We start from the raw sequence: 25,666 nt of genomic DNA, 5'->3' as shown, positions 1-25,666 counted from the left end.
GCCCCGCTGAGTCCAGCCCCGCTGAGCCCGGCCCAGCAGAACCCAACCCAAGCCAGCCGATCCGATCCGAGCCCGGCGCGGTGCGAGCGCTGCCGGGGCTGAGCCGCCCCTCTGCGGGCGCTGCGCGGAGCCAGGTAAGCGCGAACCTCCCGCGGGCGCGGAACGGCCCCTGCGCGCCCCCGCGGGCTGTGCCCCGCACCTTCGCCCCGGGAGAGGGAGATTGTGGCACAGCCTCCTGCTGAATTTATACTTGGCTTACATGGCGTTGACAGAGCTCAGCCCCAAACAAGACGCAGGTAACTTAAGCCCCGTGCCCCGGCTTGCCCTTCAAGGCCCGCTCGCTAAACGCGCACAACATAGTTTTGGAGATGACTGAACGTCCCACAGACTCACAGCCATGCCGTGTGTGAGCGCTCGTGTCCTGTCAACACTTTGAGGAGAAAGCAGAGGCACCCTTTGGCAGAAGGCACAGTGCAGTAACAGCACCTCACCATCACGGGTCATCCCATCAGCCTACAAAAACCAGCCCTCTGATCTCTGGTCAAGATCAGATTCAGATGAGCAAATAAGTTTTTATCACTGTGCTAAGCTCATGATAGAAATTAATCAAAAGTCACCAAAAGTGAAAGTCATGATTTTTGAGACTTGTGCAAACAGTTCAGTTTCTTAGTTTAACAGGCAATGCAACTTCCACCAGTTAGCAGCAAGTATTGGTTTCATCAAAATTGTGTAGCATACACTTTCCATAACCAGATTTATCCTTTTTCTGCAGAAGAAAAAAGAGCAATCTACAACCAGAAATCAAATTTTAGTTAGTAAAAGTTAAATTGCTCCCCCTACCTTTATTTTCTCTCTTTTTTTTTTAAATTCCTGGCATTAACCAGTTTCTAAACTTCTTGGATTCACACTGGACTAGAGTTCTTCAGCAAGTTCAGATGAGATCCTGTAACCTATTTACTGTCCTTCCACTCTCCATGCTTTAAAACACAATGTTATCAGTTAGTTATAGGCACAAACCCTGTATTCTTCCAAGTCAAGTAGTGTATCAGTAACTAAGTCAGTCAATCAGATCACAGTGTGTACAAGCAGTAAAATTGCAGCATTCAGTTACATCTCTTTCTATATTTCTGCAAACACCCTAGAATTAATGAGATGTATGGCAATAAGCGACAGCAAGATTCTGCCCAGAGCATGCTACAGTTAACTGTAAATTTCCATGACTTCCAAAAGTAGCAATACTTGTTTGGATTGTGTTGTGTTGCATAGCATGGGACAAGCTAATAAATGGGCTCAGTAAAATCACAAGGTGAGGGTCAAGAGAGATTTTTTTGTTTAGGGGAGGCATCTTCTCTTTTCACTTGTGTGAACACACAGTGCTAACATGATTAGATTTTTGTCTGAATAGGAGGATTAAGTATGGCCTGAAGCAGGTAATTACCATGATGATGTAGAAATGCTCTTTTAGTTCTGTTTTAGTGTCAGACAAATGTTTCATACTCCTGACTATGGCAGTCCATTTTGCTTGTTGCCACCATAACCTTTTAAATTACAGCATCTTTCAAAAATATGAAGTGCCTACAAATTAAGCTTTTGCTCATGTATTAAGAAGTTCAAATATATGCCTTTCCATGTGTATTTCTATATTTCCACTATGTATTTCTGTACACTTTTCTTCTACAACTTGAACTAGGTAGCAGAGAAAAATCAGTTATGATTATTGAGTGCTTCCTAGTTTATGTTGCTAAACTGAGAAAGCAGAGTGGTCCTGTACAGTTATGAGAAGTCACGTTTATCACTGAAGTTGAATATAGCTGGATTAATTTTCCCCTTTTGTCATAGTAATAGATGGAATAAGAGTTAATTTTCACACTGGAGGAGAGCAGAAGTCCACCCATTTCCGATGGTGTAAGGTGTTCCTGCCTTCCTGCTTCAACACAGTACCTTGCTTGGGCTGGACAGCATGTGCAAACTGCAGCTAGAAGTTACTGGTTTAAAAGGCAGAAAATACCAGCCTGGAATGCCAGTAACAGGACTGCAGAAGTGAGAAGAGTGCTGCCTTTTTAGTTTCAAACATCACAACTCAACAACCTGCTTTTTACAGTCTTAGAACAAGAAGATCCATGACTGTATTTGTGTTACCTGCTGAAGGAGTAATATTATCTTTAATTGTATTAAACATTGGAAAATTTATCTCATTTCTGTTTGTAATTTTTGTACTATAAAAACAGAGGCAGATGCAGAATGTAAACGTGGTGATTTATTTACACTTTCTAGAAATGTATGGACTGACATGGAAATAAATGTCAGAGCTAATGCCCATTAAAAATATTACTTCAGATAATGGGCACTGACTGCATTTTTCTACTTCTAAGTTTTCTGCACTGTGGTAATTTTATCCTCCATGTTTGTTAAAGGAGTGTATTTAAATAGTCCTTTTCTCTGGCACTGCCTATTGTTCCTTACCACAGTCACAGTAATTAGTATGGTAACTTAAAGTTGCATAAATTACAAACTCTCATTACACTGTCCTAGTTAAAATCCTACATATGCAAAGGTATAATATTAGTTGAAAATATTTTAAGCAGTCATAAATTACTCTTACTTTCACACTACCTCTCCTTTTCCTCTGGACCTTCCTGTGTTCCAGAAGCTACTGGTCTCACCAGTAGTATTCATAATCTCTCCTGTGGCTATTACTGCCCAAATTTTAGAGCTCCTAATCACACTATGAGAAGCATCTAACTGTTTGAGTGGTTGGCACATATCTGTGCCCTGCACGTCAAGTCTCCTCTTCTACCTGGTGAATTCATAAAAGGTTGTGTTTGGTCTTGACGTGGATAGAGAACATGGATTTTTATGCATTACTTTAATCCAATACTATGTCCGAGTTGCATTACAGGGTTAATCTGGTTTTTTTTTTTTAGCTGAATTTAATCATTATCTTCCAGGAGACCACCTCAATAAGAGGAGAAATCAACTAAAATTTAATTTGTATATGTTAAATCTAATGCTGAGCTGGGGAAATGGGTTATCAAGATTCATTGGCCTACAAGTAGATTTGCTTGGGCTCTATATTAGATACACAAAAAAAAGCAGCCAAGTGGCCAAGTCAGGGCAAGGGTGATGGACAGCAAAGCAAAATATACCCATCCTCTATTTCTGATAGTAATGCTGGCAACACAGCAACCATCCTCTCTCTCCAGAAAGAGAAGTGTAAGCTCAGAATCTTTTCAGAATTGCAAGCACAGTAAGGTTGAGAGCTTACAGCTGGAAGGACTGGGTCAGGGTATAGCCTGGACACTACAGGTCCACAACAGTCTGCCTGTATTGTAGGTTCTATTGCATGTTTAGCTAAATCTCTAGCCCTTGGTTAATCTTGGTTCAGTTTTAAGCCTTCTCTAGCTTATTGCTGATGTTTGTGCCTTATGCTTGCAGTTGTGCAACAATTCCATCAGAAATGCAGTGACACAGATACGTGTTTTACCATGTGTTCCTCTCAAATATTAATTAAGAACTTTGAGGTATTCTTGGATAGCGGTTCGGATTTTTGGACAGTTAGTCCTAAGGATGACTATGGTGTTCTTGAGAAGTCAGCCTCTGCATTGATAGGATCAGATTTGAGAACCTAGATAAGGTAAAACGGCAGAACATCACAAAGAAAAATTTGTAGAAATCTCATGGAATTCTGAAAACAAAATGAAAAATGTGGATCACTTATGAAGAGAGGGAGAAGTGGAGGGATGACTTACATTGCTCTTTTCACTACTGTAGGATTAGCTTCCACAACACCAACAGGAATAAAGAGGTTGCTGTTACTGAGAACTGAGCCTCAGCTACTTACCTGGAATTAACTTTTATGCATAGTTGAAATTCTTGCATGTAAACACAAGGTGAGTTCAAATATGTTGGAGAGTTTGAGTAGGTAGCAGCCTCATGTATGCTTAGAGTTCAGAGATGTACAGACCTTCTGAGGCCAAGTCACTGCAGCCTGAAGAACAGAAAGCCTCCAGCAAAATTTTCAGTGCAGTTGCAGCTGTATATAAGAAAGTTACTAATCACAGTATCATTTTCTGTCTCCTTCTTCTGATCCTAAACACCATGCAGTGAAAAGCAAGCTCAGTTAGCTTTTGCTAATGACAGTATTTCTTTTAGTTCCATTTCTATCAATAACTTTTTCTTTTAAGACCACTTTCACCAATAAGACAGTGTACTTCTACTGATAACAGTCATACCGTGTTCTGTACCATCTCCTAAAACTTATTCTTTGCCAACAAAAAAAAAAATTACCCAATGTACCATAGAAGAATCTTTGCCAGTTTTGAACATTTTGGGGAATTTAGCAAATTTGGCAAACAAGGGGAGTTATGATACTTGTACTTATTTTTTTTACCTCAGCTGTAACAAACAAATGAAAAAAGGTTATCTTGACTGTAAGTCCTAGCAGCTGTGATTGTTTGAGACAAAGTACAAATGAAATAGAATTGCTGGTCTAATCATTTATGGCCTTATCTTCAGATAAATGATGGATTATACTAAAATTACTCTCAGCTTTCAAGTGAATTGCAACTAAGGATGGAAAAACATCATGCTCCAAATGACATGCTGTTAGTATTCTCTGTTGCACCTTTATGTGAAAGAACTACAGATTTTGGCCTGTCAGGTGTCTTTTGCAATTTTCGTTCCATTTGGGTTTTGTTTGATAGCAAACTGTCCAGATATTTACTATATAAAAACACTGGCTAGAATGCTTGGTTACTATTTGTGGTGTTTATCATTTTTTATTGTAGTTGAGTAGCATTTCTCTTATAGGCACAGAAAACGGGTAATAACTGAAGACGACCTCACAGCAGGAAAGTGAGATCAGATTGGCAATGCACCCGTGAGTGGCATGATTGAAGACAAGACAAAAAGCAGGCTGCAGCAAAAGGTAACTGGCAATATCTAAGGAAACTAGTACTGAATTTGGGCAAGGTCAATATTTAGACAATATTTCACTGCTTGAGGTGAAAGCTATAATTGGAGCTACGGCCAGAACAAAGAATGAATTAACAAAACTCCTAATTTCAGCTAATTCACCTATTCCTTTCTTTACTTCTAGGTCATTCAGGTTTGTCAGCTACTGATAGATCCTTGGCTAGTGGAAACTAATAATCAGTAGATGAATTACAGCAACAGAAATAGAAAATAAAACAGTATTTCTGAATCCACTCTGTTTTCTGAAAACAGAGGATACGCTGAACAAGGGTACCTCAGCTTTTCTAGCCCAGAAGAACCCATGCAAATAGTAAAACATTCCAGAAAACCACTGAACAGCTGTACTTTCGTGTTTAGGGGGCTTACGCAGGGAGAAAAATGCACTAGTTAACTTCTCTAAAAAATGTTCTGTTGGCAGTTATCCTCCATTTAACCCTCCTGTAGCATCAGGACAGCCTGGCCAGAGCCTTCACTAGAGGCAGGCAGCACATGATGTACAAAGATGTAGCCTGAGCTTGTTTATTGAGAAATCATGCATGCCCCTCCCAATCTAAATTTATAGGATGTATGTTGTCTTTGCATCTCCTATTCGTTTTCCTCTTTTCTCCTTTCTTCTCTCATTCTTGTTGCCCAAGCCTAAAAGTTCATACAATTTTACTTTCTCCCCCTGCAGAGAGGAGTTAGTCTGCTACCACTGGAGTTGCTCAGGGTTTTCTCCCTCCTCAGGCTCTTTACTTGATATACAACAGTCAGAAATTGAAAGTGTGGGGCAAGAATCAATATGTGTTTTCAAAGCGGGACTCAAGCTCTGCTGTTAGATTTCTGTCTTAATTGTTTTCCTCCTGGTTTCGTTATTAGCAGCTTACCATGATTAGACAATACAGTTTTTCTCAAATCAGGTAAAAAATATTTCTTCATCTAAAAGATGAAGTACTTCAAAGTACTTCAAAGAAAAAGAGTTTAAAAACATATTGCCTTCAAAAACATTTTATGATGCTGCTCCATGTTCTTAAACGTACCATCAAAAAAAGTCATGTCAGTACAGGACAGCCACACATCCAAGGACTTGTACAAGAATTTTCGTAGCGCTAAAGCTCATGTAGCACATTTGGGAGAGCACACTACTACCCTTTCTGGGCTTCTGTGCAGTTACTTTTGCCTGAGAACCAAGACTGTGATATGTGTGATATACTGATTCACAGTATCATAGCTTAGCTCGCTCCAACTGTAGCAGCTGCCTTTGTTTTGCTGTCTCTGTAGCTGGTCCTCACTACCCACAAGGAACATCTCAGGACAGCAAAGAGAGTTCACCAATTAATTTTACTTCCAAAACAGAGCAATAAATTTTACTTTGGAAGAAAACAGGAAACAAGCTGTACAAATTTGGCAGAACATCTGTTTTGGTATCATTCTATCAAGTATGCCACCTTCCAGACAAAGCACTAAGGACCACAGTAACCTGCTTTTCCATGGGTGATAATACTTTCACACTGACATGGATTAAGGTGTGTGTTTGACCTTTCCTTCTCTTTGATTAACTCCTAAGCAACTCACTAATCCAGTTGACTTATACAAAAATCACAGATACTTTGCTTGTCTTTATATCTGTTTTCTCAAATTTTCTTCTAGTTCTCATAATGATCTGCCCTTAACAGGAGTTTTGTGCAAGTGAAAGCACAATTGGGCCTCTATGTTTTCTGTGTTATACTTACTAACAGTTACAATGATACTAACTTCTCTTGGCCTTAGCTGCATTAACATTTTAAAATTTTTTTTTGGTCTGAATACACTCTTGTACTTTGCCAGTTACTCAGACTGGGTTTTTTTCCTTTCTGCCTTTGGTTCCCTTTTTCTGACCCTAATGAGCGATTCATTAAGAAGCCTCCATGCTGATCCTTTGCTTTTAATCTTTTAACTTTTCCCTCCAGGCTGTTCCTAACATTCTCATTTAAGGAAGAAAAGTCTTTTCTAAGGGGTACTGCTGTTGTGCGATATTTTCCCACTGTAAGGATGTCTAAATTAATTATATAATAAGAAAAGTAATCAAGTGTCTCAGTCAGACACAGTGAATCAAATCCTATTACAGATTGGTGAATTTTGACATGTGGAGGACAAAGCTTCCTCTGAACTAAGGTGTCGAAATCTAACATCCATTTCCTTGCACAGAAATCCACAATACATTTGCCTTTGCTTCTTCAGTAAGACAAACGCTGTTTTTCAGCATTAAGTCAAAAGAAAAAAGGTGTTCAATGCAAGGTTTGCTTTCCTCAGAGCCATAACACTGACTAGTGGGAAATTATATGGAAATCAGAAGCCCTGGTATTGGAAATGTAGTGATAAATATTCCATATTAGTTGATTCAGCTAATGTGACAGACTCTTTAGTGATACTGTTGTGTCTGTGTCCACACAGACATGGTGCATACTTACACTTCAATTTATGTTTTCATTACTCAAAGCAAAAGATTCTGTTGCTCACTTTAACCATACTGGTGAAAAGTAACAGGAATAGAATTCATAAGAGAGTTTTAGAGAGGAGAAGTAACAATATGCAACAGGAGCTACTCTCAGCCAACTGATCTAACTTCCATTAGATTAGGAAGTGGAACACTACTGTTTGACAGAAGTCTCTCCATTTCTGGAGTAGAAGAGGAGAATTTTAAGTGTTTCTCTCCTACTTTCTCACAGATTAGCCATTATTGCAGATGAAGATAACTATATTGCTCTGCACAATGCATTTCTAGAGCTTGTTATGAATTTACATGTGCCTTCTGTATTTGGGGGGGGTTAGGGTGGGGAATATCATGTAAAAATAAAAAGTACATCCTGCAGAAGGGACTGCACATTAAGCCTGTAAAACTCTTGGGTACATCATGGCCCCAGCCTGGTGATTTAGCTTAATGGCAGGAAAATGTTATTTTGAGGATTAGCATATAGGTAAGGCTTCACACACATCAGAATGTTGCCATGTATGTCAAAATGTTACTGATTTGCTTTACAACTTCGAGCAAATCTATGTATGTAAGCTCTCATGTGGTAGCTTTCAAACTGTTTTACAAGAAAGTACAGAAAGGCAGTACCTCATACCAGAAAAGTAGAAGTAATGTTATTTTGCTGTGTTTGTTGCTTATCAGGTTATGATCTCACCTTTAACTAAGAAAAGTTGTTGAGGAGTATAAACTGAATACATAACATCAACTTTTGCTTCTGCATCTTCTGGCTTACCAGAAGAGTTACGTGACTCTAGGAGAGTGGCAAATGACACTGTGGTCTCTAAATAAAGTAAACTACCAGGACAAAGCAAGGAAGCCTCTATTTGGACTAACTGGAAGTTCCACAAAGAGGTCCTATCACGTCCCAGCTTTGTCTATGATGTTATTAGCTGTGTCCCCTACCCTTCTTCCTAGAAACATCTTTGCCTAGAGGAAGCAACAGAAACCTAATTAAAACATCACTTTTGTTAGATTTATACTAGTAACACGAGTGATTATGTCTTTCACAGCAAAGCTGTAAAACAGAACAAGGCCAAAGATGCAGAAAAGTTCTTTTCTCCCAGAAGTAGGTGATTTGGTTTGTGAGGAAACAATTGCAGCTTTGGCCTTTCCATTCCATTTTCTGTTGTGATCTCTGCCAGCAACAGAGAAGGTGCCGACAGTGACTGCATATTGCTGTGGGCATGTCACTCATGCATTAACCATTTTAGAACATTATCATTTCTAATTTAGATGCATGAAATCCCTTTTTCTGCTAAATTATTAACAACCACTATTATAGCCAAGAGTTTAAACTTGTATAAATTTTACCTGTTTTTACCCAGAGGCTGGTAAGCATATACTTACTGACCTCACCCGGTATCTTTTCTCAGCCTGGATTGTAACACCCTTCTTACAGGCAGTCCTTATCTGGCTATACTGATTTGAATTCTTTTTTTCTACCTCCCTATTATTATACTTATTTTCCATCCATTAATGATATATGACCATTTTATTATTTTTATATTCTTAGCAGAATTTAGGAGATGTTTTATCCTTAACCACATTTTTTTTCTTCCTGGACCAAAAAGCAAAAGCAGCCCAGGTTTCATGACCAATATGTTTCATTTCACACACATTACATGACAGTACAGCTATCCATTATAAACCAAAGGATATAACCATTTACCCTTGTCATGGGCAAGGAATCCCCATGAGACTCATTGGGACCTCCAGGTTATGTCTAGATCTGCAGCTATTGTCTTTATAAATTCAGATACTGTTAAAAACCAGCAAAACAACAAGCTAATTGCCTAGACGTCTCTCTGTGCTGCTCAGAACATCATCTTTTCCTTAAACAGCAATAGCAGAGAAAGGCTTTGTCTTGCATTCGTAGCAGTTTGTGGAAGTAGCCTTTATTCCTCCCAAAAGTCCACTCTCTACGTGATAACTGCCTTCCACTGGACCAGGGCAACCATTGGCCAAGAAGATCTGGACAGTGAAACTTAAAAATTCTTTCAGTGTTGGATGCACAAACATTCATTTCAGCAAGAAATAAGAATGACCAGAGTCCAGTGATACTGAAACAGCAGAGATAATGTCTTGGAACCCCTTATTTTTGCATGCTTGAAATCACAGTAATATAATAGTAGCTCTCCTACAAGTTGGGAAGGAAGAGCAGCTGTTGTTACTGCTGTTTTTTGCATGCTGAAGGAAGCACCCACAACCTTCAGGGAAGAGGACAGGTTAACAGATAGATGAAATGTCCAGGAAGTCAAATTGTGATTTTATATATGATCTGAAAGGAAGTGAGATACCTCACTCATTGCATCTGATCTCTGTTGTTAGAAGCAGGCATGACAAGGTTTGCTTTCAGCAGTGCTTTTTATTGCAGTAAGGGTTTTTTTCTCTCTTGCCTCTCCACAACATTTTTAATATAAGGCTGAAATATAGATCTGGATCACACCAGAATTAATGTACATTCCCTTAATTCTCACATTTGAGGATTTCAAAGTAGAAACTTATGGTTCATTCCATATGGAAACAATGGTGCCAATGGAAATTTTAGATGTGCGGTTAGGTGTCCAGAAACTACATTTGTGTAGGATGTGCAATGCTGTGTAATTAAAAAAAAACCAAACAAACAAACAAACAAAAAACCAAACAAACCAACCAAACAACCCCCCCCAACTTTAAAACTTCTTATTCAATGGAATTAAGCTATTAGAATAGAAACTTAAAAATTCATTGAATTATTTCACTCGCACTTAACCAATCTGAATTTGATTTCTCTCTTTTATTAAAAATGATCACATGGGGCACACTATATTTTATATAGGCAATTCCAACTGCAATAAAGGAAATGTGTTAATCCATTTGTTTACTATCACTCAGAGAAGTAACCGTGCAGCACATAACCTTTCACAGCTCAAACTAATCTCATTTTTATTCGTTCTGGGACTTGATGGCTTAATTCTTGTTAACTATTGACTCTTTCAGGTACTTTCAAATACCCTAAAGATACTTCATAATCAGGCATCAAATCTGAAGTTATGAACATGCAGTAAGATGTATATTCATACTAAAGTAGTAGCTTACATTATGCTGTCATTCAAAAATCTTTTCATGTTAATGCTGAAAAGTTCTAGTCCTACCTTGATCTGAAATAGCTTTATTCTTTTTTTCCCAGCATCTGATGTGTAGTAAATGATATTGTTAGCGATATGAGGAGATGACACATCCCTGAGAAGCAGACATTAGGTTAGCCTCCTGATTATTGATCATTTTTATCTTCCAGAACGGTGTCAATCTTCCTTTTTGGTAAAGTTAATGGCTAGAACAGAGATGCAGAGATCCATGCTGGATTGATGATGGTAGTTAATGCTCTTGTTTCAAAGTCTTAATATGTCTAAGTGTCTTCAAGCCTCTTTTAGAAAAAAGGGCAGTTCTTTACCCTGTGGTATAAAGAAGAGCAGGGACTGCCTCCTGCTATAACAACTAATTTTCATATTTAAAAAGTAGTTCAGCTATAGGTTTAGTAACCTAGATAAGGAAAAGTGATCTTCATTCCTGTCAAAACAGAGCGACCGAGGTGACAGGACACATTGAGATTCATCTTTCAGACATCTTTTCTGAAGCTTTGCATTTTAATGTTTAATTTCAATTTAGTACTGAAATAGAAGTATTAATCTAGAAATATATTTTACTTTATTTGAGTATTTTTTCAGTTTTAAGTTACTGCTCTCTGGATAATTCCATATTCACATGCCTTAAAGTTATATGATACCTAAGATATATTAAACACCAGAGAGTTTGCAACACATTCATGCAGCCTTGGTCAAAGAAAGAAAACAGAGATTGCTCTGATGGATAAAGGTGAAAGAAAGAGACCAGAAAATTAGATAGAAAAGTCTAACAGATCAGAGCCAGCAATGTCTAAAACCACCACATCACTGATCTTCCATAAGAGATTAAACATGTTGACAGTGTTCTAAAGTACAGTTCTACATGTACTGAACCCAAGAATGTTTTCCCTGCCCTTAACAGCAGAGAAAACAAAATTATGTGTGTACAGAAGAGATCAGTGTTTACTTTGAAACCTAAAGCTAGAGAATTCTAAAAATGAAATCTGTAAACTAAAAGAATTAGACTTACTCTAAACCGAAAGACTTTTGGCTAACTATAGTGAGTGCCCTGTGGATCTGCCAGTCAATGAATTTTGTGCAAAAGAACCCCTTAATCATTGCTATACTAGCATTTGGTAACCCACTAAGTTCTAGTGAGATTGAGAAACACTAGTGAAGTTGAGCAATCCTTTCTTGGCATTAATATCTGCAAGTAAAATTTTATAGAAATATGTAGATCAGGATTTCCCAACTTCTTGGGAAAATAAACCATACACGAGGAGGGAATCGGTACAGTTAGTTTTGTTCAAAGAGCTAAGTAGTAGGAAGAAATATTTCCAATGTTTCTGGACTCTCTAAGTAATATGAGAGTATATGCAAACAATAATCCAAACTTTCCCTGCTGCTGCAACTGCTGACATTATAACAGTGTGTTATCACACTGCAGGCCGTTAAAAAAAAAAGAAAAATTGTCACATATTACACTTTAGTATATTAGGATTCAATGTCACAAAAATGTACTTGGAAGATTTTATTCAATACTCCACAGCCCCATAAATTAACGATTTAGAAGTGGCCTTTCACTTATGCCAATTTTTGCCTCATCAATTCGTAACGCAAAGTGCGTAAGTGTGCAAGATTAGATTTCTTTATTCTTTGTTTTAAATCTAACCAACTGCTTGCTGGTTTTCCACCTCTATATATCCCTTCTATTCTTTCTAAGTGCTCCTATTTTTAGCAGCTTCAAGATATAAACATTGTATGCTTGTACCCAAACATCTCTTAAGTGTGTAGAGATACACTGACACTGTATAACCCCTTGGACATAAATATCAGTCTTACTTATCTGGCACAGAACAATATAGCACATTTTTTGGTTTTAATTTGCTTATCTACTATTTTCAATAAAATAAATGTCATCATAACAATGACAAGCTTTCTTGTCTATCTGAATTAAAAGCTGTTTGCCCCTACTAGCATTAGGGAAATATTTACTTAAATAAATAGTTTGAAACAGAATAGCACCATCACTCACTGACACTGTCCAAAGGCCTAATGGCAAACCCAGATGTATTAGTGAAAGTGGGGGTGAGGGGTGGTGTAAAAAGTGTTAAATATGCTCTCATTTTCAAATTATTAAATTATTTGCAATTTGTGAAATATACACACCATTTGGATAACAAAATGTGTATGCTCATGTTACCTCTCAATTTCCAAAAATCCCTTAAATTGCTTTAAAAAAAAGTAGTTCTGAAGTGTCAATTTCAACAATAAAATATCTTCCTTCAAAACTGGCAGATATTTAAAAAAAGAGTTGTATGATTAACAACATCCCTAGTTAGTTTTAAAATAATTGTTTAGTTGAATGAGTAGGTGTCACTGCTTTTCCATCTGCATTGTTAAAGTAAACTATACTTTTAGTCTCTTTGAAAATATTCTTCTTAATTTGTCTCAAAAACTTTAGGTAATTTAAGATGCATATGTCTTTGAAAAAATAAGATACCAGGATCTTATTCTGTGACTTACCAGTGCAAGAATTGGACTGAAGGTTAGCAAAAGCAGGAATGTGCTAGAACAGAGAAAATTAGATATAAGCTAGTAGATAGTAAAATGAACTGAAAGTAGTTCACCCTGGTACATTATATTTACATAAATGCAGTAGTTCAATTACAGGTATTTTTCATTGTGTTTTGCATCTTAAATTGTCTTGAAAGAAGGGGATATTTTGAAAAGTGATGGCATTCGAGTATAAAATATAGCAATTCTCTTATTTTAAGGTAGGAAATACAGACCTCTAGTGGTCGAAACCTGTATGATATGAGTTAAACTTCAAAGCAATTTAAATGCCACTGTGCTTCACTCTGTTACTTTCCTTTGCATTTCCTCCCCCACAATCATTCAAAATCACTCTCACACCCAATTCCACTGTTCAGACATTCCACAAGGACTGATTTTTCCCAGAGAAAAAAAAGCCCCTTCATCTGTCCTTTTTTCACATAAATTTTATGACTGAAATTGAGTAGTTGAAAGATACTTGGGAAGTCAAGGGAAAATTTATGACAGTAGTCTATGAGAACAAACAGAGGAGAGATGTTGATTCTTTTCAGAATAAACTCTGAAGCCATCATGCAGAAGGACAGACTGCTTTGAAGTGTGCTGGAGAAATTAAATAAATAAATACAGAGAGGTTCTTACAGAGAAGGTCAGAGTACATAAACAATTCGCATTTACAAGGTAACAGTAACTGGTCCTCTGCTAGCACAAAATAAGTAATAAGCAATTTAGGTTTTGATGTTACAGAAGAACCAGATCCTAGAAGGATAACAGGGAGTTTATTTTCCAGCCATATAGAGCTAGCACAAGTGAAGCAGGGCAGCTTCAGCTCTTGCAAGGGGAAGGCACAAAGAATCCACATATAGGGGTTAGAGAATTAAAAAGATAAATACTTTTAAAGAAATTTAAAAAGCAAACACCACAAAATTAACAGCAATTTCAACAGACTGGCAGCTGCCTAATGAAAATGCATAGGTCAGTACAAGGTCCTCCAAGTTCTGTTTGTTCTCATGTCAGAACACCTCCTGATCCAGAATTGCAAAAGGAACAGCCAGCTTGACAGCCACTAACACAGGTCTTCTGAGGTTTGCTTTCTGTTCTTGGTGCTGATGAACTGATGTACAGTGTCTGATGCTGTACTACCTGTTGCAGTTCCTTTTCAGTAATCTTTTGATTTATTGTCATTTACCATGAAGTCAGATGCTGACCCCTGTGGAAGATGGTGGCAGTGATGACAAGAGCACACTGTAATGCCACCATGGTTTGAATTACATCCCTTTGTTTGCATTTCTCTTTCCCTTCACAGTTCACCTGTCAACTCTGGATTAAAAATATTTAGGAAAGCCATGAGTGGGGAATGCAGACTGTTGGTACTAGCAAAAGAAATAAGAGCTAGGAGAAAGGTAAATGCATAACTTTGCAATGGTAGTGCTCAGGAACTCCAGGAAAGCAGAGAAGATGTTGAATATGTGTGTGAATTAGAAATAGCTATATTCACCAAGGCCATGAGCATAAAGGGTTTTTTTCTGCTGGATAGGGAAAAAACTCAAAAAGACTATGCAATAAAGGATGTGTAAGTGTCATTACTTTCTCAGCAATAAGAAAAATGAGATAGAATAAATTAGAAAAGGGGGAGACTAAACACTCAAAATAAAGGAAAAAGTTTATGCCACCAGAAAGAAATAAACATAGCTAATATACTGAACATATTATTCTGAACATTTTTCATTCTCTCTTTTCCCTGTGCAATAATTTTATATAAAAATAAAATACAGCATCCTATTAAACATGGAAATATCTTCTCATTTGTAAGAAAAGCAAATAACCTACCTGCCTTCAGAAATAAAAAAGCTCACATTACCTAATGATAAGGTGGCTAAACTGTAGCAGGGTTGGTCAGCCTGAGTTTATTTAGTCTTTGTCAAAGCAAATATCAATAACATGTTTTTGTTTAAAATCTGACTTGGGGCACCTGCTTACCTATTTATAGCTGATGAAGTTCTCATAGAAAGCCACAGTCAGTACTGTCTTATCTTTCAGTGGGCAAAGAGCTGTTTACCTTGCATAAACCCAGCATTCCTTGCTTCCACAGGCAGTTTAATTAGGATACATGTTCAAAACAGAAGCAGTGAATGGAGTGGTAAATAATAGTTGGTAGAGCAGTCTGAAGCATTTCATTATCAGTGACTTATTATAATCATTGTAATTAGAAAAGATAAAAGGTCAAACAGGACAGTAACATACAACAGGAGTTTGCTGCTCACCAGATAATTTGTTTGAGATTGATGTCACCACACCACTCACAGTTGCATCAATTCAATCCTCTTAGAAAAAGCTCCTTGTGTATCAGCCTTAAAATGATCCAATTATCATTATGTTAACACAGGTCATTTGAGATGCTTTACATGGATTTATCAATGTGCACAATTTCAATACTTGCATTTAACCGGCCAGTGGTTTAACCTGCTCTGGTGAATTCTGGCAGCATAAAGCTGTACCAGCCATCTATTTCGGTAATGATTTTAAAGAATCTGCAGTTCCTTCCATGTAAAAGTATCTGCTTTGCATAAAATATATACAACTGTAATCCTGGGACAAGGGGGTGAACTGTGGCAAGTGAGAAACACAGCAAAACTGATGGTGGTATGGAAAAGAAATCATTGTCTATAAAGAATTCCCATTACCACTGCAGCCCTCTCTCACCACTCAGCACTGCCGTGGGGATACTGCTTCCAAAACAAACTGCCTTCTCCTATACTGAAGCTTTTCCTAATTCTCTGAACTTACAGTTGTGCTCAAAGACTCAGATCTACTTGAGGATAGCTCTGAAACTTTAGAATTTCCAAAAAATTTAAAATTCAGCTTGGGATTAGCAGTGCCTTCCTTACTGTGCACCAGATATAAGGCTCCTATGAGGTTCATTCTCACATCAACATTCAAACTGTTTTCAGATGTACATATGGCTATCCATGTGTTTACCCAAAACCAACCACGTCATGCCTTTCTGCTTCCCTTTCATTTTCTGAAAATAGTGATGGATTTATTTCATTTATTGACTGTTATTCCTTAGTGTAATTTAAAACTGATAACATACCAAACACATCATTTGCACAATTGCAACACTGCCTTCAGTGTTATACCTTTAGTTTCAGAAGGGTTACACAGTCTTATACAGGTAGATTGAGGCATCATACTATTTCTTGGCAAATTCCTGATTCTTCATAGAGATTTTTCTGCCTTTTTTAGTTTCCAAGAATTACAGAATAAGCTCAGGGAATTCAGTACCTCAGAGTGCCAGACACAAGTTTCCCAACTCAGTCATTTTTTTGTTTATTTTAACACATTTCTGAAAATGTAATATAATCACTGTTCCACTTTCTTGAAAGAACATATGCTATTAATTAGCATCAACTAAAGCTACTACTGACATGGAACAGTACAGGTCACCATGTCAGTAGAAAAGGGAATTTGGAAGCAAAACAATACAACACTAAAGGGGTATCTGAAGCAACCATGAGAAAATTGCCTTGGCATCTACCACTGCACAGAACCAACCCCATCAAACAGGGAATATTCACAATCAGCTACTTTTGTCTTAGACACTGAATCTGTCAGTACACACAGAGCAGGATATTCTTGCCAAATAGTATCAGTGACTTGTTAATCCAGTCACAGACAAAGGTCTTGCTTAGCCTTAATTAGGCCCTGATCTACTTTATTGCAAGTTGAACTTGCAGTGTTGATTTCTGCACTACAGTTTCATACTGCAAAGTTCTGGGCTGCAATTTTAGTGGGTATATAAGTGAGCAAAGACTGTGAGTGGCCACAGAGCACCAGCATGTAGCTGGGGCAGGTCAAATATTGCCAGACCTTGATGTTGCATAACATATCAGTTATTGTCAAATAGTTTTTTCTTCTTGGACTCTTTCACAACCAAGGGATGAGATAAGAGGATTTATCTTGAAATCTTTTTATTGTGGTTTCCCTATCCTAGGGTAGCCTGACCTTCCACAGAGCCAAACACAATGTATTCGAGATTTGGCACAGTTTGAAAGCCAAGTTTTGCTCAGGCTGTACTACAGTGCCACATGTGATGAGAATGATCCCCCTTTTATGTGTTTTCTCTATTTGCTTGACTTTTTAATTTCTTAAACAGTGCAAAAATACTTGGCGTAATTTTGAGGCACTTACACCAACTGAGGAAACAAGACTCACAGATTCACAGAATGAACTGGAGAGACTGGGAAGTGTTGCATGGCACATCCTGACTAAGGCTTTATTAGCTGCATTTTACTAGATATTCCAAACCTGACACAATTAATCAAGAACCTAAATATTGAAATTACCCTGCTAGCTTACTAATGCAAACATATAATAGAACATGAGCTAAGACAAAGAAATAACAAGTCTTTTAAAAGCTAACAGAGCCAACATGTGACCTCACTCACAAGATGGTGCCTGCAGCCTGTATTCTGGGTTCAATTCCTGGTTCCACCTTAGACTTCCTCTGTGGGCTTTGCTGAAACATATCTATGCCTCACTTCTCTATTAAAAACACAGTCCATCTGGAGTAAGGTTTGTCTTCCAACAAGAGCAAGTCAAACACTAAACACAGTAGCATTCTGGACTTAACAGCAATGTCAGTGCTGAACCACTCAAATGATGAGCAGCCCCTGTAACAACATAGCTGGTCTATATGTAACGATGGGCATCTCTTCTTTCTGAAAGCATCTGTACTGCCAGGGGTCTTAGGGTGTGTCTATTTAGTTATGTAAAAGTAACTTACACTCATAAGGGGTTTGTTTGCTGTTTGGGATTTGTTTTGGTTTGGTTTTAAAGCCAAAGTATTTCAGTTGATCTTTGCTTGAAGCAGCATGAGTTGGGTTTGGCTGACAGCTGCCAGGAACTTGCAAACAGCAATAAACTCTGTGATAATAACTATCATTTTTTAAAAAAATTTTTTTTAAATATCCACTATTTTTGAGGGAGGACTATCTGTAGACTCTGGAAAATATTTAGTATGAGAGTCAGTTATACTGCATGACCAGCTCTCTAAAGTCATAAGTCATTAATAAGGAAATGATTCTTGCAGAACACACAAGTCCTGGCAAACCCAAAAGGTGCCTTGTAAAGGAGATTTCATACCATTGCTGTACCCTTAATATGGTCCAGAAATACAGCTTCAATTCTTGGATACATAAATATGCCAGTAACTGAAGAAGTGATATGAATTGTTGTTCCCTCTTGCACCCTTCTTAAACTCTTTGTACAGTTATTAATGTGCAATGGATCAGCACGTCTGGATTTTTGTGGATTTTTTTTTTCCCCTCACTAGTAGTTAAATACCATAGTTCCAAGCCAGATGGGGAGCTAGGTAACCTCTGAATATTTAAGGTATCTATGGTACAACAGGGTACTAGGCTGTGTGTGTGTGTTTTCATATTTCTCTGTGATGTAAAAATTGTCTCAAAGAATTAAGCTTAATGTATAGAAAAAATTTCTAATTATTAATCTCAGAGATACAAATGAGTAATCTAAATTCACTTATTTTCTTAATGCATTACACTTTGTATTTACATAATTAGTATTCAGAGTGCTTAAGTTTAGTTTCTGAGATATCTGAATAACTTTGCTCATTAGATATGTCACCTATTTATGGAAAGAAAATAACCTAAAGACTTCTCCGAATTTATAGTTATCTGCTATTTTCAGTCTCTTGTTATTTTTTATATATGTTCACTAACCAGTATTATTTTAAATTGGAACTTTGTTAATTGAAAGAAGTTTGTTAGATTTCATTTATATTAAAAAGAATCTAACATTTTTCATCTAACTCCCAACATTCCTACCTCTGTTTTATTACGCAAAGTCTGTATTAAATTAGGAACTGGTTGAGAAAACACTTGAAGATGGCTTATTTTTCAATTCCAAGACACTTTTTTTGTGTTAGACACAAAAACTTGATATTTAATTGAAACTTCTAAAAAATTTAATCCCTATCATAAATACTACTTTCTTCCTCTTTTTTCTCCTCCTAGGTGTGAGCTTCATACTTTATCCCTGAAACGAGGCTACAGCTGAAGAGATCAAGATGATTCCAAATTACTCCACTGAAGAAAACGTTAAAAGAATCCACGTCGACTGTCCCGTTTCAGGGAGGCACAGTTACATCTACATTATGGTTCCGACCGTTTACAGCATCATCTTCATCATAGGCATATTTGGGAACAGCCTGGTCGTTATTGTCATCTACTGCTACATGAAATTAAAAACAGTGGCCAGCATCTTTCTCCTAAACCTGGCACTGGCTGACTTGTGCTTTTTGATAACTCTGCCCCTCTGGGCAGCCTACACGGCCATGGAGTACCAGTGGCCTTTCGGCAACTGTTTGTGTAAGTTGGCGTCAGCCGGGATAAGTTTCAACCTCTATGCCAGCGTGTTCCTGCTCACCTGCCTCAGCATCGACCGCTACCTGGCCATCGTCCACCCGGTGAAGTCCCGAATCCGCCGTACCATGTTTGTGGCCAGGATAACCTGCATTGCCATCTGGCTCCTCGCCGGCGTGGCCAGCCTGCCCGTCATCATCCACCGCAACATCTTCTTTGCCGAGAACTTGAACATGACGGTCTGTGGTTTTCGGTATGACAACAATAACACAACACTCCGGGTCGGATTAGGTTTGTCCAAAAATTTGCTGGGCTTTTTAATTCCTTTTCTGATCATATTAACGAGCTACACCTTAATTTGGAAGACCTTGAAGAAGGCGTATCAAATTCAAAAAAATAAGACTAGAAATGATGATATTTTTAAGATGATTGTCGCAATAGTGTTTTTCTTCTTCTTTTCCTGGGTTCCTCATCAAGTGTTCACTTTTCTGGATGTGTTAATTCAGTTACATGTAATAACAGACTGCAAAATCACCGATATTGTGGACACGGCTATGCCCTTCACCATTTGTATCGCCTACTTTAACAACTGTCTGAATCCCTTTTTTTATGTTTTTTTTGGAAAAAACTTTAAAAAATACTTCCTTCAGCTAATTAAATACATTCCACCGAATGTCAGTGCACATCCAAGCCTAACAACAAAAATGAGCTCCCTCTCATATCGGCCACCAGAGAATATACGTTTGCACACTAAAAAAACTGCTGGGCCTTTCGACACCGACTGATGCGTTTTGCAATACACTCATTTTGAACAACCTTGAGTACGAAGCAGCAAGAATGACAAGACTCATCTGCGGTCCTGAACATCACAGCTTACTGCTCATTACAGAGACATTAGACCATCTCAGAGAAATCATACTGTAAAGATTTAGCGGTAGCCTTCCATTTTACACCGTGAAGAGGACTGCTTGGTTTCCATTTTGTTTTTCTTTACTGAAAGCAACATAAATGGTGGACAGGCGTGTCAGAGTTCCTGCCAGCGTCCTGCTGTTTACTCAGAACTACAAAAGAAGGGTACAGAAAACTCCTATCTTAAGTTCAGAGGTGTTTTAAAAGGAAAAGCTTGTATAGATTATATGAAATACAAAGAAGCTGTTTTGCATATATGTGAGCAATTTTGTTCAGGGAGTTAGTGGAGTTATGTTGCTTCTTGGTGTTTTTTTAATGACATAAATGTCCTATCATCATATTTATATTTTCAAATATATTCTATATATAGAGGCCCAGTTTTAAACTCAAATGGAAACTGAAGGTCTTTGAAATTGGTCTCAAACTGATTTATGCTACTGTTTTTCTTTTTTTTTTTTAATGGTAATTTTTTCATAATAATATATGCAATAAAATGCAGATTTATTTATTAAATATAGAGGAAATATATTTTTAGATTTATATTCCTACTCATACATTTCAAACATTGCTTCAGAAATGTATATTTATATCCCAGTGTGTATTTTTATAGTAGTTTAAAAAATAACTATATGTATGTGCACGCAAAAATGGGGTTCGCTCAACCTTCCCTTCTGAAAAGCCACACTGTCTTTGAAGAACTTTACATACAGAGGGAGTTGACTCCATAGTCTGTATGACCAAAAGTAAAATTCTCTATTTGAAAACATGAGTTCTGGGAAAGAGCTGATCAGAAAATTTCAAACTATTTTTGTATAAGAACCAGGGTGTTCAGTGTGAGAAATGACCAGCTAATCAAATCTACTTAGTTTATAAAATTCCTGCACATTTAGTAACTCACATTCTGATTAGCAAAAACATGACAGTGCTCATATATGAGTTTAACTAATAACACTTTTAGTCCCATCACAAAACATCTAAGATCAAACTTTACTCTTGGCTTTTATGAAGTTTCTCTCCATTTATACAAAACTATGCCTAGAGTATTTGCTCCCTGTAGAAACTTTTTTATGTGTATGGAACAAATTCAAATTTATACTGGCATAAATCAGAACTAAAGTCTGGCTCAAGTTCTCAATACAAATGAGGGGGGAAGGTGATAACCACTGTAGGAAGTTTCAACTAATGATATCATCATTTGTCCTTTTTACCTCAAATAATGAGCTCCAGATAATATTTATTCTTGATTGACACCCATTTACTGTCTTCAGAGATAAAGTTCATAAATACTTTTTGACATGACAAAACTTAAGAAAAATTCCAAAACTTTCCATGTATCATGCAGACAATTACATGACCCTTGAGAATTAGCAGTATTTATAATCTTCAGAAATTTACATCTAATGTGGCTCTGTCTCAAGTAGCAAGTGCTTGGAGTATCAGTGTTTTCTGATGAGCAAAATCAAAACACAGCAAAAAAAAATTGTTATTTCTGTAGTTTAAAACTTTTCACAGAAAAATGGGACTACAGCCAGGTCTAGGAATCTTAGTGCTCTTTCATTCACTTACTTTAAAGAAAATTGTTTTCAGTTTTGCCTTTTTTCTTCTAGTTGCAAAATGGGAATAATGTATGTGTCTACTGATATATGCCACAAGACATGGTGAGGAGTCACTGAAACTTCTAAAGCTGTATATTAGAAAAATGATCTTTCATTAAAGGTTTAAGTTAAGTTAATTGCAAGCTAGTATCTCAAAATTTGAAGCCTGAACGTGTCATTTAAAGACATAGTTAAATTATTATACAGAATACTTTATAGTTAGCTTATGTCTGTCCTTACATGCAAGCCAGCCTTTAGTTTAAAATGAATATGGCAATAACCCCATGCATTATCAGCAGCATCCAGAGCAGTACCAGTGCCCCAGCTCTCTGTAAGCTGACAAAGGACTGACAGAGCTTGCCATTTATCTGTATGATATTTTTTTCATGTACACACATGCATGTGCTAAGCAGCATCAGGAGCTTACCCTGGCAGAAGCATCTCTGTTCAGCTGTAATTCAGTGTACTGTGCTTGCCACCTGCTGGATGCAGCCACAAATATGTTTTTCATCTCAAAAGTTGTTATAGGAAGAGACAGCAACATTTCCCTGCTACCTGATGGATCTGGAGATCCTTAGCTGTGGCAAAAATTCTGTAGAAATTAAGTACAAACTTGCCTATCTGGAAGACAGTTAACTTCCTTGGCAGGGTCTAAGCATTTCCTCATCACCTGCTCATCTCTTTGGTCACTGAAACCCAATGTCCCCAGTGACTGCAATAGGCAGCTCATTTGCAAAATGTTGATTGCATTAGTATAAGAGTCATCTCAAAGAAGAAATAAAAATCAAAGCCATTGGTTACTGATTTTGCTCATTTCATGCCAGATGCTGTATTTTTAAAAGACTGTGTATCCTAGGCTGCTGGTGCCACCTGTGCCTGCTTGTGTCATGGGAAGAAGCACAAGGCTGGGTTGCTGCAGGAAAGGTAGGAAGGGATTGCAGCTGGTGTGCTTTGAGGGCAAGACTGACCTTGAATCAATAGGCAAAGAAAGCAGAGGGCAAAGCTGCTGTTAAATAATGGTGCGAAATTTTTGTTCTGCTAAGGAGTAGGAAATCAGCTGCCAAGAACAGTGGATTCTAGTTTAGTGTTCCCTTAAAAGAAAAAAGGTAAATCAACAAATACTAAAAAGTATCCAGAGATAAAACTCTTCAGGAACTCTAACTGGGTAGTGACAGGAAGCAGACTTTGGGAGCACAGAGTTACTGTGGACAACCACCTCCACGCCCCAAACTGACAGCTAATAGAAGAGCTCCCATTTCCCTAAGGACACCCACACCACCTCCATCATGTATCCAGCTGCAACCGAGGGAGGAGCAGAGAAACACGTTGTTGCTGAGCCCTAAACTCCCCTGCCCACCTACGAGCTGAAAATGCTGTGCTGGATCCTGTGCATGGGGCACTGGAGAGCACATGGAGACAGAGGGAATGATCTGGCCTTTGCTCTGGACCCTTGGCTGTGTGGTCCCTACTGAGCACAAGTAGGAGATGGCCAGAATATCCTTTGATTCAAGGAGCTACCTGGTATGAACAGAGGAGAAGGGAGTAAGATTTGGCTCTGTATGACATCTTTGGGGAACTCTGGGTTGAGCTCGCTTAATATCAAAAGAGAACCAGCTGTAGATATTTGAGAACAAACTCCCACTATCTTAAAGAACACAAAGTTAATTAAGATGTAATAGTATGCTATTATTTTTAAAAGGAGTATCCACAGTGCTTTCACTCAGGATGACTAAAGTAAAATAGTTGACAAACTCTTAGTCTATCCCTGTGCTCTCCTGGTATGAGGAACTCAAGTCAGTACTAATGGGGACAGCATATAGGCCTAAATACAGGCATCACAACTCCTGCCACAGTGATATTCTGTTGATTTATTTGAATGAACTTTGTTTTCTGCTGAATAATTACTAAATCATATTTGACATGCATATGCACAATATTTATTTCTATTTATTGTGCAGTAGTACATTATATGACTCATGTTTCATGCTCAGCTCTCTATCTGCTTGCCCACTATATGCCCATCCTAAATCAAACTATATAATCCACACTAGTTAGCCCAAATTCCAACAAAACCACTATAGATACAGTGGGAATTAATCTGGCTTCTTGCTGTAACAATTTCCTCATGTTTACATTGTTAACCAACAGGTTGCAGAGTAAGCACAAGGCCAAAAGTCTTTTACCAGCATTACTATTTAGGTGATAGTTTCCATCATCTACTTGAAATTGTGACAGCAGCAGAGGATACAGTAGGATTCCCAGGTTTGGTTTAGTTTTGCTTGAATAGCTTCAGCAAAGGTTTCTCTTACTGACCCCATTTTTAGGTATACTGAAGTGCAAGTGTTCCCAGGGAGATATTTGCCACTGAAAGGAGAAACAGATACTTGGGAGAGGGTGGTAGGAAACCTAAAGCAGGGACTTGCTGATTTTGGAAATATAAAGTGTTAAATGTAAATATTTATTTTTATTTTTGCAACAGATTGGAGGCAGGGGGAGGGCACAAAAAAAAAAAAAAAAAATCTTTCAGCTTAGTTAAATCTTCCAGAAAGTTTTGAGAGGTTCTTTTTAAGTTTCCTAATAACATCCTACTCAGTTTGGAACATGTTATACCATTCTTACACTGCTCACAAAGTCAGGGTCTCCAGCTCTGCTCTTCTGCATCACATTACAGGCTTGGCCAGACCATCATCCCACCAGCTGGTGCAAAGTGGAGGCTGCTCTATCAGTCACTGAGTCCACCTCAACAGCGACCTCACAACCAAGGCTGAACTAACAAATCCTCGGAGTTAACAGCAAAGCCATCAAGCTCATTGTCACCAGAGAGCTCTGCAGATGTGACTCTGCACTGCAGGGACAGGCACAGACCATGTCTGAGAACAGCATTGTGAGATCGTTTTAGTGGACCAGTGCCATGGCCTGCAGTTTTGTACTCCAGTAATTTAAGTAACAAAACTAGGTTTTATTTTCTTTTCAATATTTTTGTGCAGTTGTAACTTGTGAAGTGGTGGATGTTAAAGTTTTCTGTTTCAATAGAGATAGTTTTACATTGTAGAAGTTTACTACAACTATAAAACAACCTTTATTGTCTGAAGTATTACTAAAAACATACACGTCATCAATAAATGTGTTTGTGAAAACCATCTCCACTGCTGTATTAGACCACTCAAAGCAAAGAGAAATGGTTCTGTATTGTTAAGTACTACACTATTATCAGTGTACCTTTAGCTATCTCTGTCTCTCTCTCTCTTAGGTAATATCATCCTCACCAAAGTATTTCTATTTAATGCTGTAATATTTTATACCATTATTCCTCATTCCTTTTAATCCAAATTCTAACCCAGCTCTCCCTAAAATCTTTGAGATTAACAGGTTGTGTTTGCAACTCACAGTGGAAAGGATAACCAGCTAGCTTCAAAATCACAGGTAGAACAGCAGTTCAGTGATTCATTTCTGTTTCCCAGAACTGGCTAAGTTAATGAAGTTTCCTTGGAGTGGATACTTAACAAATTGCTATTTTTCTTATTTACAGGTCAGAGTTTAAAGCCAAATTTAGGCTTAACCTTTGAGAAGCTAAATTGAATTTTAGAGATAGATTTAGCTAGAATATTTTATTAAATACAGGATCACATTACATTATAAATAATGGTCCTGAGA

The 25,666-nt window shown here is 37.7% G+C and overlaps 1 protein-coding gene across 3 annotated transcripts; it reads left to right on the top strand.

Moving 5' to 3' along the window:
* The first annotated feature begins 93 nt into the window (after positions 1-93).
* On the top strand, positions 94-20,913 carry AGTR1 (angiotensin II receptor type 1). Of its 3 annotated transcripts, XM_032698322.1 has the most exons (4): positions 104-134; positions 2,648-2,800; positions 4,810-4,927; positions 19,161-20,913. In XM_032698322.1, exon 4 carries the CDS (start codon positions 19,214-19,216, stop codon positions 20,291-20,293), a length of 1,080 nt encoding a protein of 359 aa, XP_032554213.1. In that variant the 5' UTR covers positions 104-134; positions 2,648-2,800; positions 4,810-4,927; positions 19,161-19,213; the 3' UTR covers positions 20,294-20,913. The 3 variants fall into 3 exon arrangements, with proteins under 3 accessions (XP_032554211.1, XP_032554213.1, XP_032554212.1); XM_032698320.1 differs by lacking the exon at positions 2,648-2,800 and having other exon boundaries at positions 94-134; XM_032698321.1 differs by lacking the exon at positions 104-134 and having other exon boundaries at positions 2,571-2,800.
* Positions 20,914-25,666: the final 4,753 nt, after the last annotated feature.

This window comes from Chiroxiphia lanceolata, chromosome 10 (genome assembly GCF_009829145.1).
Source record: "Chiroxiphia lanceolata isolate bChiLan1 chromosome 10, bChiLan1.pri, whole genome shotgun sequence".
Classification (NCBI taxonomy): Eukaryota; Metazoa; Chordata; class Aves; order Passeriformes; family Pipridae; genus Chiroxiphia; species Chiroxiphia lanceolata.
This window is presented reverse-complemented; position numbering and strand designations above follow the sequence as displayed.